The sequence below is a fragment of the Molothrus ater genome, chromosome 10 (genome assembly GCF_012460135.2).
Source record: "Molothrus ater isolate BHLD 08-10-18 breed brown headed cowbird chromosome 10, BPBGC_Mater_1.1, whole genome shotgun sequence".
Lineage (NCBI taxonomy): Eukaryota > Metazoa > Chordata > Aves > Passeriformes > Icteridae > Molothrus > Molothrus ater.
In genome coordinates this window covers 13,463,696-13,480,327 of record NC_050487.2, presented here as the reverse complement: position 1 = coordinate 13,480,327, position 16,632 = coordinate 13,463,696, and the positions used below count along the sequence as shown (strand labels likewise).

At 42.0% G+C, this 16,632-nt stretch overlaps 1 protein-coding gene across 4 annotated transcripts; it reads right to left on the bottom strand.

The window, feature by feature from the left end:
• Positions 1–3,010: 3,010 nt before the first annotated feature.
• Positions 3,011–15,808, bottom strand: PPP1R2 (protein phosphatase 1 regulatory inhibitor subunit 2). Of its 4 annotated transcripts, XM_036388568.2 has the most exons (7): positions 15,633–15,808; positions 10,902–11,009; positions 10,398–10,475; positions 10,004–10,107; positions 8,671–8,850; positions 5,742–5,792; positions 3,011–4,456 (listed from the first exon to the last, which is right to left on the bottom strand). In XM_036388568.2, the coding sequence occupies exons 1-6, from the start codon at positions 15,776–15,778 to the stop codon at positions 5,788–5,790; spliced, it is 621 nt and encodes a 206-aa protein (XP_036244461.1). In that variant the 5' UTR covers positions 15,779–15,808; the 3' UTR covers positions 3,011–4,456; positions 5,742–5,787. The 4 variants fall into 4 exon arrangements, with proteins under 4 accessions (XP_036244461.1, XP_036244460.1, XP_054371859.1 ...); XM_036388567.2 differs by lacking the exon at positions 5,742–5,792; XM_054515884.1 differs by lacking the exons at positions 3,011–4,456; positions 5,742–5,792 and adding an exon at positions 6,098–7,470.
• Between the last annotated feature and the right edge of the window lie 824 nt (positions 15,809–16,632).

The following is a 16,632-nucleotide window of genomic DNA, read 5'->3' as shown; positions in this document are numbered from 1 at the left end:
CTTGTCAAAGATGAAGCAGTCACAGGTCACAGGCTCCATCCCGCGGTCACAGGGACGATGCTGAGAAGCTGACAGAAGTAGAGGATGTTCACTCTTGCCTCCCCTGGAGCTTGAGGAGCTCCATACCTGCTTCCAGCGAGACCACCTACCCCCTGCAGCTTTCACACCCCAGCATCTGCACTAAGTTTCACCCCTTGTTTTATCTCTTTTGTTTTTTCATATTCTTCCCATTCTCTCTCCCCACTTCCTTTCAGTGCTGCGATGATAAACATGGAAGGAGGGAAACAGAAGTTCTTTCCAAGAAGCTGAATGCCTGCTGTACCCTTACTGTCCCGCCCTCACTTAAGGTGTCCTTTCACAGAAGCAGAGGGACACTTGTTGGTTCAGTCAGTTGTGATTTAGAATGTCAGGGGTTTTTTTTTCCTAAGACTGTGAAATGTCAGAACAAACTACAAGTTACACAGATTTAACAACTATATTTTTGTGAGCTGTCCCTCACCAAAACTAGCCAAACTACCTCTATTTTGATTAGGCATTCGAGTCACACCCACTCAGGAAAAGCAGCACGTTAATATTTGTATCACTGAGGCTGCATTTATGTTGTTAAATTTACTTTTCAACTGAAGTATGTAACTGAAAAGAGCCCAGGTCTGTTTTGAGAAGAGTTTTACCTCCTAAGAAGTAGCTGCTCTTAGTCATTTTCCATTACTCCGTGCTAGTGAGTGATGACTTAGTGTTGACCATGAAGAGATACATCAGTTGTGCTTAAATATTAAAACACACAAAGAAAAACACCTTGAAAAATGCAACCTTTTCTGTGGTACTATCTCAAGTTCATTACTTAGGTTACCAGATCTACCCTCAGGTCTAGGCAAGCCAGAAAATCTGTGTGAACAAACCAATTTACATCAAAGTTACAATGAATGAGTCATGAGGAAATTGCAATATTGGTTTAAGAATTTATCTATGAACACACCTGCAAATTTTAACTGCCAGTTTCTTCTGAAGAGCTCCAAGAAGCCAAACATTAGATTAGTATTAGTGTCATAAGGCAGTAATGAAAACAATGGTTTTATTTATGTTGTGACACTTAACACTGGTTTCAAACAAAATAATTACATTAGTGAGGTGGCATCATAATACCACAAAAAAGCATGTTACAGAAACAAAGAGTTCTGGTAAGATGTACAAGTTTCACATGAGACAGTGAGCTGTGGAAAAAGTATCTGCAGTTTCCATGAATTGTACAAGTTGGTGGGAAAGAAACTATGGACAGAAAACATAAAATCTATGCACATGAGTTAAGGCTCTTATTTGTAAGTGATCTTCCTAATGGAAGCATATTGAAAATGCTTTCTCTAAACAGGATACAGCTTGAGGACTTAAACCTGTGCAAGAAGATTCACAATTATGGTGCTGTGGAGCTCACTGTCCACATAAGTAGGCGCTGTGTTTGTTTCCTCTTTACACCACTCTGAATTGTACACATGAGCATTTACCATGTGCACCTAAAGATTAAGATGTGCAAGCAAGCTAAGTCCTCATCAAATGCAAAAAGAGAAAACACATTTCTTCTCTTGTCCCCATTCAGCAGGGAACTCTAGCTGGTATTTCTCACGCAGAGGGAAATCAGACATCCCTTTGTAAAAAAAAACTATATAGAGTTTCTGGAGCTACTGCAAAGTAAAAGTTGCCCGATTTAGCTTTTAAAATGCATCAAGGTAAGCACAGAAAACCAAGTAAACCAGCCTTTCAGTTAGAAGCAGTGTCAAGGGCATTGGGTTGCATTGGGTTGCTTCCTCTTCTGTTGAGGAAGACAAAGAAGCACCATGAACAGAATTTTTGTGAGCACTGAGGAAAATGCAGAGAACAAAGCCTTTAAAAAACCCCAAACTAAATCGAGTTTCAAAATAGCATCAGACTTGGAATTTAGGTGCTTAGTGGCACAGAAAAAGGGAGATCATCCAAGCAGCTCAAAATCACCTGAGTGATAAAGGGCCCTACTGTACATTATGTGGTTCATTTAAAACCATCTTCATGCATTTGTGTACCTCCCTCAAAGCTTCATACTAATTTCATTTAGGATTTTGGAAGCCATTACAGGAAAGGTCTTTATTGGAAGTAAGCAAAGTTTGTTTGTTAAACAAAATGCTTTCTAGACCTTGTAAGGTACAAAGAAGCCCTGCTGAGCACCAAATGGCCTTGGACACAAGAAAGTGGGGGCTTAAGGAGGGCAGGACATTAGCTTGGGTAAGAGCTACCTTAATTGCAGGTGTGAAGTACCCGTGGTACTTAGCACAAAGTACAAGTGATCTGTTCCACAGCTCACAGAGCACACTGCTGTCACCTGCACACACTGCTAACCGTGCCCACGCTCAGTCTGACAGCCACACGGCTTTGCTGAGCACGGCCACGCTCTCAGCAGGAGTTCAGTGCCCAGCTGGAGCTGGCCGGGCCAGCAGCTGCTCAGCCTGAAATAGAGCTCAGTGCACGCAGGCCAACACTCTTAACACTGCAAGCTGGTTTATAAAAGGTACAAACCTAAAGTTTTGAAATCCTATTCTTAGGAGCCAAATTGAAAGCTACAGTAAGTGACTTGACGAGTCAGAAGTATCTAAATGCTTACCCTTTGCCCCTGTTTACTCTATGCAAGTGACCACATTTGATACAAGAAGAAATAGCACTCTGCATGTTGAAAAACTAGCATTACCACACTGGCCAGAATCACCAGTTCAACTCCTTCTTGTGAAAAGACCCTATTAATCTCAATTCAAGAAGTTAAAAGATTAACTAAGCCAAAACTGACTACCCTGTTACCTACTAAGGAGAGGAGATTGTTGGGAAAGGCACACTACAAAAGACAGTTAGCACAACTCACAGGTATCTTTGGCAGCTGAATCCAGTCTAATGAATCATGTCTGTAAAAATCTTTCAAAGGAGAGCATCCTATTGCCTTATTCACTCTCAATTTCTCTGGGACTCCAGGAAAGCTCACACTTCAGAATGCATGTAACTGTAAAATAACTTTCATTCCTTTATTCAAACTTCACATATACAGTGGAGAAAAAGACATTTTAAAATAGATCCATATAATTATATGGATTTTTGCAACATATCAAATTCAGATCAAAATTAAGATATACACTGTATTTCATAACCAAGCTAAAGCTTAAGTGTGTACTTTGTTTGTGTAATAAAACCCAGGAACTACTCTGAATACTGGAACATTCACCAGTCAAATTCCACCCAGTGGGAAGTTTTTACAGCAATTTGGAGGCGCAGAATCCCTCTTTACAGCTATACAACCACACCGTAAACAAGTATTGGAATTAGGCAGTTTTTCTTCTAGCTTCCAAAAAGCCTTCATTTTACAAAATCAGTTGCTGTAAGTTGCAATGGACACAGGAAGATTTAGACCAGTGGTTTTCAGTATGGAAGTTGCCAACCCCAAAAGAGTAGATCAACAGCAGTTATCTTTAATAAAGAACAGCCAGAGCCTAAGCTCAGCACATCTTCAGTCCTGATGTGTATCCTCGTGGCTGGGTGTTTTTCCTCAGGTGCTAACAGCACAAAAACTGTTCATGCAACTGGAAAGAACCAAACGTTTGAAACAAGAGCCAAAAGAGTAACAGTGGATGTGATTTTAAGAGAAAAGCTGGAGGGAACTTGCACGTTCTCACAATAAGCCAGAGAGAGCTCCACAAAACAACCAGTCCTGATGGAAGAGGTTATGACAGTTAAATGCAAAGTTCAAGTTAGCTGTTTCCAGTGTAAAAACACTCCCTCCACTAGATGTTAGTACTGCTTTAGTCAGAAACTAACAACTGATTGCAAACACCGCTCTTAAGAAATAACACAGCTCTTGTTCTAAAGACTGGGAAAGTGCAGGCAAAAACGTACTGAAATCTAGATTAACAGCTCAACACTTTACAAAAAAAAAGTTGTAGGACTTGAATAATCCCTTTTTAAACTGCTTAACACATCTGATAAATAGCTTACATGTCAATCTGATATACGCTGTACCGTTTGGCTCTTGAATCCCAAAACTTTCCATATGAGACACCACACCTAGAACACTCTCAAATAAATAGTGTAAAACCAAAAGATAGTGAGTGTTTCAAAGCAAGAGCAACAGTACATCACGCAAGATAATCAGCGCTATACATACAGGGAATGCCATTCTGGTTGAACAAATTATGAAGCAGTATTCTCCATGACATACTAGGCACAAGAATAAATCAATTAGACAGTGTTTTCTGCCTAATGGACAAGTCTAAAATTAACATTCTTGGCAATACAACATTGTAACTGATATGCTTCTTAACATTTAAGAGCCTTAATTGCAAAAATCATGAAGCGATGTTTATATTTGTGTCTTTGACAAGCAGTTACAGTTCTGGACAGATTTCTTCTATGCTGTGTGCTCCGCTTTCCAGCTGGTCACGAGTAACATGTGCTGCATAAGAAAGATTATAAAAAATAGATAATTCTTCACATCCATTGAATATTTTCACGACATACACAAATATCCTCCTGAAACCATCTTTACTTCTCCAAAGATAACCCATCTTAGCAATGTATAAGCTTTTGGTTGGAGAGTGCAGAAACATCTAAAACAGTTATTTGACCCTCATGCTCTAAAGAGAGGGCCAACACCACTGTTGAGCACACTAAGCACTGAGTGCTCAGCCCCTGGAACTGGGAGGATTTAACTCAGGTGTTTAGAACTAACACATGAGATTCCTGAAACACCAACAAACATAGTACTTCCCAGGTCAGATTTCAGCTCTAGATGGGGTACTTGAAATAAAAAACCCCCAAGTTTATACATGAAGGTACAGTCGTGTGTTTTCAGGAAGTTGTTAACTCATGCTTTTCAGCAAAAGCACTGCAATAAATCAGAGGAAACTCCTCCTCAGTGCTGATCAAAGAGTACCTCATCAAAATGATAATATTCTTTTTAAAAAGCCAGTTAGGCTTGGGCATGAGTTAGATTTGGTAACATGCAGTTTAACAAGCATGTTAAACAGAACAGTTAACCAGCAGAGCTGATTGCTGTGTGCTCCCAGCCTTCTCACTCAATTCATCTTTAGGGTGATACTTGTCCTGGTTAAGAAAACACAACATATTCTGTATCTACCAAAGGCCAAAGGGCACACCCAGTCAGTGACAGCTCAGCTGCTGGGTGCCATCTGAGCAGGGTTAGCAGAGCAATGCAGCTAAATGAACCAGAGAAAGAGAACAATAGTCTTACTGCTTGTCAATTGAACTGCTACAGACAACACCCTTCTGCTACTTTTGTGTAGCAGAAGACAGGTATGAACTGAAGTCATCATGCTTAAATTTACCTACATCAGGAATATTTCCTTCAGTGATTTCCAAAAGAATTTCTAAAGGGAAATTTTTTATGGAAAGAAACAAAGGTCACTTCTGCTGGCAAAGTCTATTTATGTTATCCATGGAGTCATAAATAGCAAGTAGCCAGAGAAGGTGAAATGCTGAAGCAAGCAAATGTAGAATCATAGACTGGTTTTGGTTAGAAGGAACCTTATAGGTCATCCAGCTCCAATCCCCCTGCTATATGCAGTCCATTACAACTTATACTTTGTTTTCCACAAAAGAGCTTGGCTGCTGGAATCCATACACATGGCAACTTGAGGCAAGAAAGGAATGATCCATCCATTTAAAACACCTGGTAGCCACAATGGAGACGGGAGCAAAAATATACAAAGAATTCTCACCATCACTGACTGGACTGGCCATCTTCATTTCAATCAGCAAGAAATCTCAGTCTGTAACCAAGAAGTGCAACTTGTATTAATGGATCTGGTGGTATCTGACAGGAGCCTCCTTACACTTGTCCTAAGTCTTTAGCCCATTCTTTGAAAGCAGAGTGTAGAGATTAGAAGTGTACTGTTAGTTTGACTCAAATACAAACCAGACAGAATTAGAGGGTAGAAAGAAACATCAGGTAAGAGAAGCACAGAATCTGTAAGGACGGATAGAAAAAATTCCAAGTGAGAAGAGATTCTAAAATTGGCTGAAAAACATCCCAGGAGCCAGTGAAACCCCAGAGTCACAACAGAGCACTAAGAAATGCCTCTTATGTCACATCTTTACTTGCAACAGTCGTCACTACTACAGAAGTCATGTTACTCCATTGGAATAAAAGGACCCTGCATGGCAGCTGTCACTCACATAGACTGACTGGCATAACAGCTGAGTGGCAGCCACATCATCTCATCATCTTCACGACTTCCCAAGAACTCAAGTCAAATGGAAGAATGTATAAAAATACAGCTACAATATAACATGCAGAAAACCCAGGATATTTTCATTGAAGTTAAAAGCAAGCATCAGTGCTTTTAGTCAGTTTAACAGAATGATGCCAAAATGAGCCATTGCAAAAATCACCTCCTGTATCACCCAGTACAAGAGCAAGGAAACCCTCCCTTTTCTGCTCTAGACAAAAGCACTTTAAAATAAAATTTCAAGTCAAAGGCTCTTTGAAAGTTATCCAGGTGTATAATCTTTCCATATACTGTTCTCAGGAACATGAATACTAATAGGATTTTGATTTCCTTCTGCAAAGGAAGTAGCCTAATTTTTAAATACTCAAGTGCTTAATGTAACCAAAAGCACAGCATGACCAAAAGTACAGTGACCAAGAACCTGAAGTAGCAAGTGTTAAATTCATCTATTTGAGAAACCTTCTGTAGATCCCATTAAAATTTATTAATAAGGAGATTCTTCTGTACCCTCAAAATACAGATGAGAGCAATAAATAATGCAATCTCAAAAAAGTTATTTCAGTAAAACTTTGACATTAACACAGCTGTGTGCTGAACATTTCACATCTCAATGTAGGAATTTCTTAAAATGTGGGCAGTGACAGAAGACTGGTTTATTAACATTTTTGTTCATATCCCATCATCCTTTGCCCAAACCTGTCTCATAATCCATCTGAGGGCATTCAATTCACCACCTGCTACAAAAGTGAGATCAGTACTTAACCTCAGAACTGATCAAGGACAGGGATTAAAGGCTGTGATAGCTGATATAGAGATTAGGAGATAACAAAACATGAAGGTTTAAGCAGAATGATAGAAAAGTGAAGAACTGGGAACTACATCAGCTTAATGGGAAGCATTTCTATATGCTATGGTGTGGAGGTGAACCAGTTAGTTAAGAGGTTGCTACACTGGCAGACAGTTACATTTATGGAATCTATTAGCCATGAGCAGTCTAAAATTGATAATTACCAGTTGTGGCTCTGAAGCTGGTTATGAGGAAGGTGGAATGGACTTCAACAATAGAGATGGAAAAATGCTGCAAAGGTCTGCCTTCTTTCCAGTGGCGAATGCAGCTGGGGAGCGGAGTTGCCTCTGTTTTACAGCAGAGTGCAGAGAGATGGCAGCTTCAGGCCATGCAGAAGGCTCATACGGTTGGCTGCTGCAGCCCTCCTTTCCCCTGGAGAGTGAAGTTCTAGTAAATAGCCATTATAAGGCCTATGTTCAGTTACTGGATAGTCACTCCAGTAATGGGTCTCAGACACATTGCTAATGACCCTTTCAGAGCAATTGTGAAGGAATTAGTCCTCTTGTAGTAAATAACAGGACGAAAAAGTGTAATCCACAGAACTTAAACACGCAACTTTGCAAATCTCCTTTTTATTGCGTGGGATTTAAATTAATTTTAGACGAATTCCTAGTTCACATGATTGTGAAAAGCAGATGTGAACCAAGTTAAACCCATGCAGCATCTTCCCAAGTCTGCAGACCATGCTAATATCTCATAGCTTTGCCTACCACAGATGAACAAGGCTTACAGACTTCACTGCCACCAGTCTCATGAGCAACAGATGTGTGGTTTGTTTATGCCAAAAATTTATTCAAAGTGCTGTTACATAAAGAGGTGGGGAGTGACCTGTAATTATTCACCAGAATATCACCACAAAAGTTTAAGACTTTTCACCCTGAGAGAAGTTTAAAGATGAAAGAGAAGGTGTCAGCCTCTACAGCTTTATGAGTTTCCTATGAAGAGACAGCCCTGAAACAGGTTCCAGCAACAGTTCCCACTTCTTCAAACATCCCAGACCTTCTTCCAGTAGCTGCACTAAAAGCAAAGTTGAGAGTCTTATCCCATATTAGAGCAATGAGCATTTCTGCTCAAGGACAAATCTGTATTGAAAACCTAACAGCAGTTTTACATTACAGTGTTTTTCCTCAGGAAGATAAATACAGTCCTCTCAACAGGGAGGAAACATTGATGGTAATCTTCCATTGCTGGCTACAGGATGGATTTGGAGCAGAATAGGAAATGACCCACAACAAAAAGCCAGGCTCTACCATGTGGCCATTAAAGTTTCAGTACAAGACAGCTCCTCATTTAAAAAGGATGCTGGCAACTTCACTACCCAAAGTCAGCTACGTTGGGAAAATGGTAAGAAGCCGAAATGTTTGATTTCTCTTATGCCACAATAAACACAAGCCTACATGTTGTTTATCAACACTGAGTTTTTGTTCCATGCTACAAATCTACCTATCAAGATAGAGTGCAACCTTACTCATGGAGTGTTAGATACATACTGTACTCCTTCCAGTCATCTCACACCTGAGTATATTCATTTCCCAACAGCTCAAGGTGCTTTTTAACTAACCAGTGGCTCACCATGTTCGGTAGCTTCTGTATTCATTGTTTCTACATCTGCAGCATCACGCATCTCTTCATCCTCATCATCTTCCTCTTCTTCACCATGTAGTTCTTTTGCAATGAGCTGCCTTGCCAGTTTGATGTTTCTTCCTTCATTGTAGTGCATTTTTCTCTTCATTTCAAACTGTTTCTTTTTCTCTGTGGGCAAACAAATGGAAATCGTTGTTCCTTCCCTTAAAAAAAATTAACATATCTTCTTCAAAGAGGAACTCACTGAATAAAAATTATTGTCTTCAAGCAGCGGAGTGTTCTTTTGAAATGAGTCTGAATTACAAAAAGGATAGTAATTGGAATCTCAGAAGCACTTTTATAAGAACCTGTTTGCAACTAAGAGCAAGTCTGAACTACGAGAAGCATCTGGTAGAAATACACAAAACTCTAAAGTTTCACAAGCCTTGTTTCTAAGTAAACTCAAGGACAAATTGAGACATACTGCTGGGATAGAAGATGAACTTTTGCAGATGTGTGGCTTGACTCCTGGCTAGCCACCAAAGGTCAGGATGACAGATATATTTACCACATGTACAAGAAAATATTTTCCACTTTCCCCATGGCCTGAAGCCAGCTCTGCTCCATATATTAAACATCAGCATATCCAGCAGTAATGCATTATAATTCAAGTAAATTTTGCTTACTACCAGCCCCAACTCTTTGTTATTTTCCTTCCTTTAGTATAGCAAGGTTTCACACTCAAAGTTAAGGCCAGGAAATTTGAGAAGCACCAGCTAGATAATACAAGCCTGAAACCTTAGAAGTATTGTTGTTTCACTGTTCCCTGAAAACGTTGTAGTGAAAGTTAACATGAAACAATATCTCTGTTAAAGATGCTATTTGCTTTGGAATAACTGTAGACTTCCTACTGCATCCATCTACCAGTTGCTTTGAGAACAACAGAAATATCATCTGTACATTTGCAAGCAATTAGCAGCATTTTATTTGTAGTTGCACTCACTGAATTACATCTACCTGAAATATGTTCAATTTAAGAACTATTCCTTCAGCTCCAAACGAGAACTTCTTATTTGAGGTGTCTTAGCAGGAACTCCCATACCTTAAGCTTGTCTACAAGGAGGCAGCCAACAACAGCAAATTCCTGTTTATATGTAGATCCCAAACAAAGCATTCCAACCAGAGACAAGCAGCATATTTGTTCAAACACCATTTATCTCTATTTTCAAATCACAACATTTTTCTGATAGTACTTCTACTTTGCAAATATTTCTCACAGAAAACCTGAAACTATTTGTAGGAAAAGAGTCTAAACAAAAGAAAGAAAACAACTTATGCCTACCCCGTTCTTCAGGTGTTAATTCTTCATCCTCATCCTCCTCCTCACTGCTTTCCTCTTGCCTTGCTATAATCTTGGGTCCTCTACCTTCAGCTGCAGCTGCCAGTCTACATAAATCATGCAATACAAAATGCTGAAACAGCAAGTTTTTCACTATTTAAAATACATGACATACAAACAGTTTTGTTCATTATTTTTGCCATATTTGTATGTAGTAACAATGTGCAAGAGGTTTGAATTACCAGTAGCACTATCAAACACTGATAACCACTTAATTTGACAATAGCAAAAATGCAGCTTCTAGAGAAACCAGCAACAGTTTTCCATAAAAAAATCTACCCCAGGAAAGAGCACAGTTTCTTCGCATCTAGTCAGTTTTTATTATTACAATACTTACTTTTTACTCAACACATCTGCTCTTAAGGGCTCACATTCTGAATCACTCACTGGATCCTCATCATCTTCTCCTGTCATGCTTGGAGGGCAAACAAAAAGCAGCCTCTTTTAGTAATTTGCTCCACTTTGTAGTTTGCTCAAGAAAACAGTCAAGTTAAAACACTCAATTAAAAGACTCCTTTAATGCTTTAAAAGCTTTCCAAATCAACTTTAAATATTGATATGGCATTATATTCTAGTACTGAAAAAAAAATAAAATCAATAGAAGTCAGACTTATTTATTCCATTCAAAGGCTAAAGCCTGCTAGAACAAACCTTCTAAATTTTGTCCTTCATACTTTGTCCTTTCAGACTGTCCTCCTTATTTAGAAGCTTTGTAGATCTGAGTATGTTGCATACACCCAGCAGGCCTGCACAGTAATACTAAAACATCCACAAAGTAAATTTTGCTCTAAACCCACAGTTCCACCTGGCAGCACGCAGACCCACACTTTAACAAGCATACCTGTGGTAAGGAGTACTTGGCTCATCAATTTTCATCAAGCCATAATCTTTGCCTGCAGGGTGGTACGTAGCAATGATGTTCATTTCATCCCACTTCTGGGACTTTTTACTGAAATAAGAAAAGAAAACTGAATTTTCTTCTATTCTAAAACAATTTGTTCTGCTTTACCACAGAAGGAATTTTTAAAACAACATCTGTTCTCTACTACATACTAAGCACAAAAAACATTGTTATGACACACAGACATGTTCAAAGTATGACTATTAAATAGTGCTCTGTACATACTTAGGTCATAGCAAATTATCAGTGCAATTTAATTTCCCTAACAAGTCACAATTTCCCTAAACAAACTCAATTATCTATAAACATATTCTTATTCATATAATTCAGAGACTCCTGGTCTTGTTCAATTACTATCTTGTGGACTGCTTGATTTTACAGTAACTTGCAAAAAGAGAACTCTTCTCCCTATTACAACCCACAAGACTTCAACAGAACCCAATATCTTTCAGTTCACCTCTGCTGAAGAAACTGGAATGATTATTAGCAAAACTGTTACATAAACAATAGAAACCAACAAATCCCCTCCTGCAGTGAAATAAGCAGCACAGAACAAGCTGATTATTAATAGTGCTTTTGTCATCCTAAATTGGGATAATAAGCCAAGTGATTCACTGCTATAATTAAGCCGAGGGAGTTTCACATTTTATACAGACAGGTACCAGTGATGCTACATTATCTAGAATTTTCTTAGTCAACCAGAAAATGTACCATTTTATGTATATTTGAAGAAACTAAATCCCACCCACACTGACTGCTCACTGACAAAATACATAAGCCACAAGAAAAGCAATTGCCTTGTGGCCAGAGAAAGAGCCATCCCTCCACTGATCTAAAAGCCACAAAAACTGTTTAATCAACACAAACCACCATGTTCCACATTTTCTCTAAAAAGGTTATTGCAAATTTCATATAAGGTGGTCTTTCCCTTAGATTAAGCCAATAAATTTAATTTCAGAATAATACAAAAATTTGACTAATTATTATATTCTTGTTGTAAATTATTAGTTAAGGAAGCAAACATTACAGGACTTTGTGAGTTTTGTGGGTGTTTTTGTTTGGTTTAGGGTGGTTGTTGTTTGGGTTTTTGGCGAGGTGGGAGGGGGCAGTTGGCTGGAAGACTTCCACTTAACTGCTCTTGTTCAAACACAGACCAATCCAATAACAGATTTGAAAGATATATTCAATCTCAATAACACAAGTGCTCTAAGGCAGAATAAGATCTGTAAAACAAACTTGATAAAGTTCCAAGCACAAACTACATTATACATTTACAAGATCACTGCATAATATAATGTGGGGGAAAAAAAACTAAAGAGAAATAAACAGATGTGGGGGTTGATGCTGAATCCTACATGCCACAGGCTTACACTCCAGAAATTAATACAAACTGAATGATCTTAATCCCCCCAGCACACAACAGCCAGTGCCAAGGTCTCATGTTTGAGGCTTCAGGACCATTGAATCATTTTGTGCAAACACAAGGGCTGCAGCATAAGCGGACAACACGTGAGTCAGATCGCGGCTCTGGCAGGGCGGGGAGTCATGAGCTTCGTGATGACAAAGCAGGAGCTCCGCTCCAGGAACGCCACTCATTCAAAACTGTCTGCTTAGGAGTCGAAAAATCCCCAGCTTACCCAGTTTAACACAGCCTAAAGTTCTTCCATGACCAACACAAGATGCTCCCTGTGTTGCACAGTGAGGAATTTTACCAGCCAGAGCACTTAGACAATGGTACACAGGGTACACAGCCGCTGTAAAGAGACAGAGCTCAGCTGACAAGGAAATACAACAGATGGAGACATTCCCTTCCCATGCCTTGGGTTCACTTGCCCAGAGCACATCAAGGTTTATAGCCCAGGCTCCCAACTCCACCTAATAATAATACTGGCAATCTTGGAACAATTCCTTTGGCATGCACTGTGCTGGAAATCAGACAGCCCACACTGAGCAAGTCAGTGAGTCATGAATAAAAGACTGAACAACTTTTTAGTGGCTTAGTTTTTCACACTTATTTTTTCAAACTCAGATTCCAACACTAAAAGCCTTGGCTGTGGAACACCTCCCAAAGCACAACCTGAAGTTCACCTAGGGGGAAAAATGCCATTAGTGGCAAAGAGACAAACATGTAATTTTACCCCTGCTTGTAAAAAGCCCTCACAGGAGAATGACTAAGTGCTCTGAAAACCCACACCTCCCCTGTTTGTTTCCAACTTTGCATGCTTAGGCATGTCTGCACAGCACAACACTAATGACATGGCTTAGGACCATCACAGAAAAATGCATCCTGACACCCCTTCAGATGCAGAAATAGGAAATCTAATCTTCCTTAGGAAAATGAGATTTGAAAAAAATCTCATAAGTGGTCATTTGTATGTTCTCACAGCTTTAAAAATATACAATAACTTCATCTGACATCACACAGGACAGGCAAGAAGTTTCAGCAGCAGTAAGAGCCAAGGAACACCTCTCACACCTCCCTTGCTCCTGCCATAGCAGACTCACCTCTTCCAACACAGCTGCTTGTGCACACACACACTTCCACAATTCCTTTGTAAAATATCACACCTGCTCACTCACGGGCTCTTACAGTGGTCTGAAGGAATAAAATACTGTACCCCAGTGTGTATCCAAGAACACATCTGCCATTAAACCACCATTTCTTAGGATGTAGTTCCAGTGGTGTCCCACTTTCTCAAGCTTCATTCTTGCATCACATTTTCATTAAGGAAATTTTCCAAACAATGTTACCATCACTGACAGCAGCACAAGGTCAGTAATGATGCAAGTACATGAGAGCTCTGAACATCGTGCTTTAAAAGATGACGGCTGACACAATGAGCTCTTTCATCTACAGATATTTTTAAAGATCTTCAGACCTGAATGTCAATATTAGAAATAAGCAGAAGAATTAAGAAAACAGATACCTGAATTTATTAACTAATCTTCAATCGCAAAGGAAAATCACAACTGTACTACTTATCATTCTTCTAAAACCAAAATTGTTTAGCTGAAATCAGAAAAAACACTGATATATTGAGACATTGCCATCCAAAAATAATACCTGCACAGAAACCAGCTTTATATACCCTGCACTGATCTTTCCAGGAAATTTTCTAATGCAGCCTGCCAGGTTTAGCCAATATCTTTCAACTTGCAAGGCAATTTCAGAATTAATCTGACTTTATTGGCTCACATTGGTAAACAGGAAATAGAAGCTGGACTCTAGCCCCCTGCTTCCCAAGAAATTACTGTGTGCAATAACCAATATACCATACACTTATCAGTTCATATTCCAACTTCTACTCATTTTTCAACATGGTACAAAAGAAACTGCAGAAAATTAAACACAGGCTACCAACAGCCAGTTGTAATTTATGTCTGGTGTGGTGCTACACACATCAAGCTACATATCAGAAGCGAAGAAAAGGAAAAGAAAAAATCACGTTTGTGTAACATATTGCTACTTACACTCACCTGTTTCAGAAACATCATCTCATTCATTCAGTTGAAATTTTAATCTGGAAAGCAGGAGCAGCTAACACAAGCAACACTGCAACCCAAAAGCTCTTCTTTCTTACCTTGCTGACTTTTGACTACGTTCATGACTTAACTAGGCAAAGATGAAAGGAGTACTACCATAATAATAAAAAAACTGACCAGCACGACCATTTTATTTTATCATTACTTCGCTCCTTGCAATACTGAAAAAGGTGCCAAAAAAAGAAAACTGTCCAAAGCCAATTTGTAAACACTGAGTTCAGGTCAAACCTTGCTCATCATAACTTGATGGAGAATCAGAGCAACGGCAGGCAGCATATACTGGGAGCGTCAGGAAAAGTGTAGGATTCTTAACCAGCAAGGACAGGTGCTGGCCAGCTGAAGACCACTTCTGGCATACCTGGACTAACTAGGCATGTTACAATTAAACCAAGACTTTAATGTCATTCAAATAACAAACCACAAGGCTGTGCACATTCTCAAGTGTAAGATTTTCACGGATGGCTCCTGCCCAACCGAGAATACATCTTGATGATGTTTCAGCCCAGGAGAGGTCCCCTCTCCAGAGACATGCTTTTGATTAAAAGAAATGAGCTGTCTATGAGAAGGCTGAGAATAAATCAAGCGCATTTCCCAAACTGCGAACTATCCTCGTAGCATCGGTAAAACCCTTTGTGAGCTGCCACACTCAGCAGGTGACATCCACTTCTCGGCGGAAGCCACGGCGACATGCGAACAGTGCTCCCCGCCTCCGCTCAGGTGCACACCCGGCATCCCCGGGCTCCCAGCGGAGCTCCGGCCCCGGCGGGAGCTGCCACTGCCGGATCGCGGCATCCCCGGGCTCCCAGCGCAGCTCTGGCCCCGGCGGGAGCTGCCACTGCCGGATCGCGGCATCCCCGGGCTCCCAGCGCAGCTCTGGCCCCGGCGGGAGCTGCCACTGCCGGATCCGCACCGCCGAGCGGAGCCGAGCTCCGGGCCCGCCGCCGCACGGGGGGCACGGCACGGACCCCCGCCCCACCCGTGCAGCATCCCCCGGGCACGGGGCACAGCAGCAGCCCCGGCTGGGGACGCCGCACGGCTGATCCCGCCCGGCGGGCCCCTCGAAGGAGCAGGACGGCCGAGGGAGGCCCTGCGGGGACCCGCCGCCGCCCACCACCACCGGGGCCTCACCCTTGCTCGTCCTCCTCGCAGGCCTGGCTGGGCTGTCGCGCCCCCACGGCCCCTCCTGACGTAGCCTTGCTGCCGCTCTTCTTCAGGATGCCCTTGATGGGCCCCCGCCGCGTCGCCGAGGCGTCCGGTACCGACGGCTCCTCCATGGCCGCGCCGCCCGCCCGGTTCCGCCGCCGCCGCCGCCGCCGCCACCGCCCCGGCCGGGCCCGCCCCGCGCCAGCGCCTCAGCCCGCGTGCCTGCGCCCCCTGGCGGCCGGCGGACCGACAGCGCCCCCTGCCGCCGTGCGCCGGCGCGACCGCGAGGGGGCGCTCTGCGTGCGCGGGGAGCGCGGACACGGGGATCGAGGGACACACGGACTCAAGGATAGAGGGACACACGGACACAGGGATAGAGGGACACACGGACACAAGGATAGAGGGACACATGGACACAAGGATAGAGGGACACACGGACACGGCAGGGACACAGGGATAGAGGGACACACGGACACGGCACGGACACGGACACAGGGATAAAGGGACACACGGACACGGGGATAGAGGGACACATGGACACGGCAGGGACACAGGGATAGAGGAACACACGGACACGAGGATAGAGGGACACACGGACACGGCACGGACACGGACACAGGGATAAAGGGACACACGGACACGGGGATAGAGGGACACATGGACACGGCAGGGACACAGGGATAGAGGGACACACGGACACAAGGATAGAGGGACACACGGACACGGCAGGGACACAGGGATAAAGGGACACACGGACACGGGGATAGAGGGACACATGGACACGGCAGGGACACGGACACAGATACACGGACACGGGGATACAGTGACACTGGGGGACACAGGGACAGAGATGCAGGGACCAGACACAGAATCACAGAACTGGTCAGGTCAGAAGGGGTCACATTGCACAGGATTGTGTCCAGATTGTTCTTGAATATGTCCAGTGACAGAAACTTCACAGCCTCTCTGGGCAATCTGTTCTAGT

Coding starts and splice junctions, on each gene's coding strand:
- PPP1R2 (XM_054515884.1), bottom strand. CDS start 15,778: ATGGAGGAGCCGTCGGTACCGGACGCCTCGGCGACGCGGCGGGGGCCC. Junction 10,476..10,901: donor CCAAGTACTCCTTACCACAG/GTATGCTTGTTA, acceptor TTGCCCTCCAAG/CATGACAGGAGAAGATGATG. Junction 10,108..10,397: donor GCAGATGTGTTGAGTAAAAA/GTAAGTATTGTA, acceptor TGATTTATGTAG/ACTGGCAGCTGCAGCTGAAG.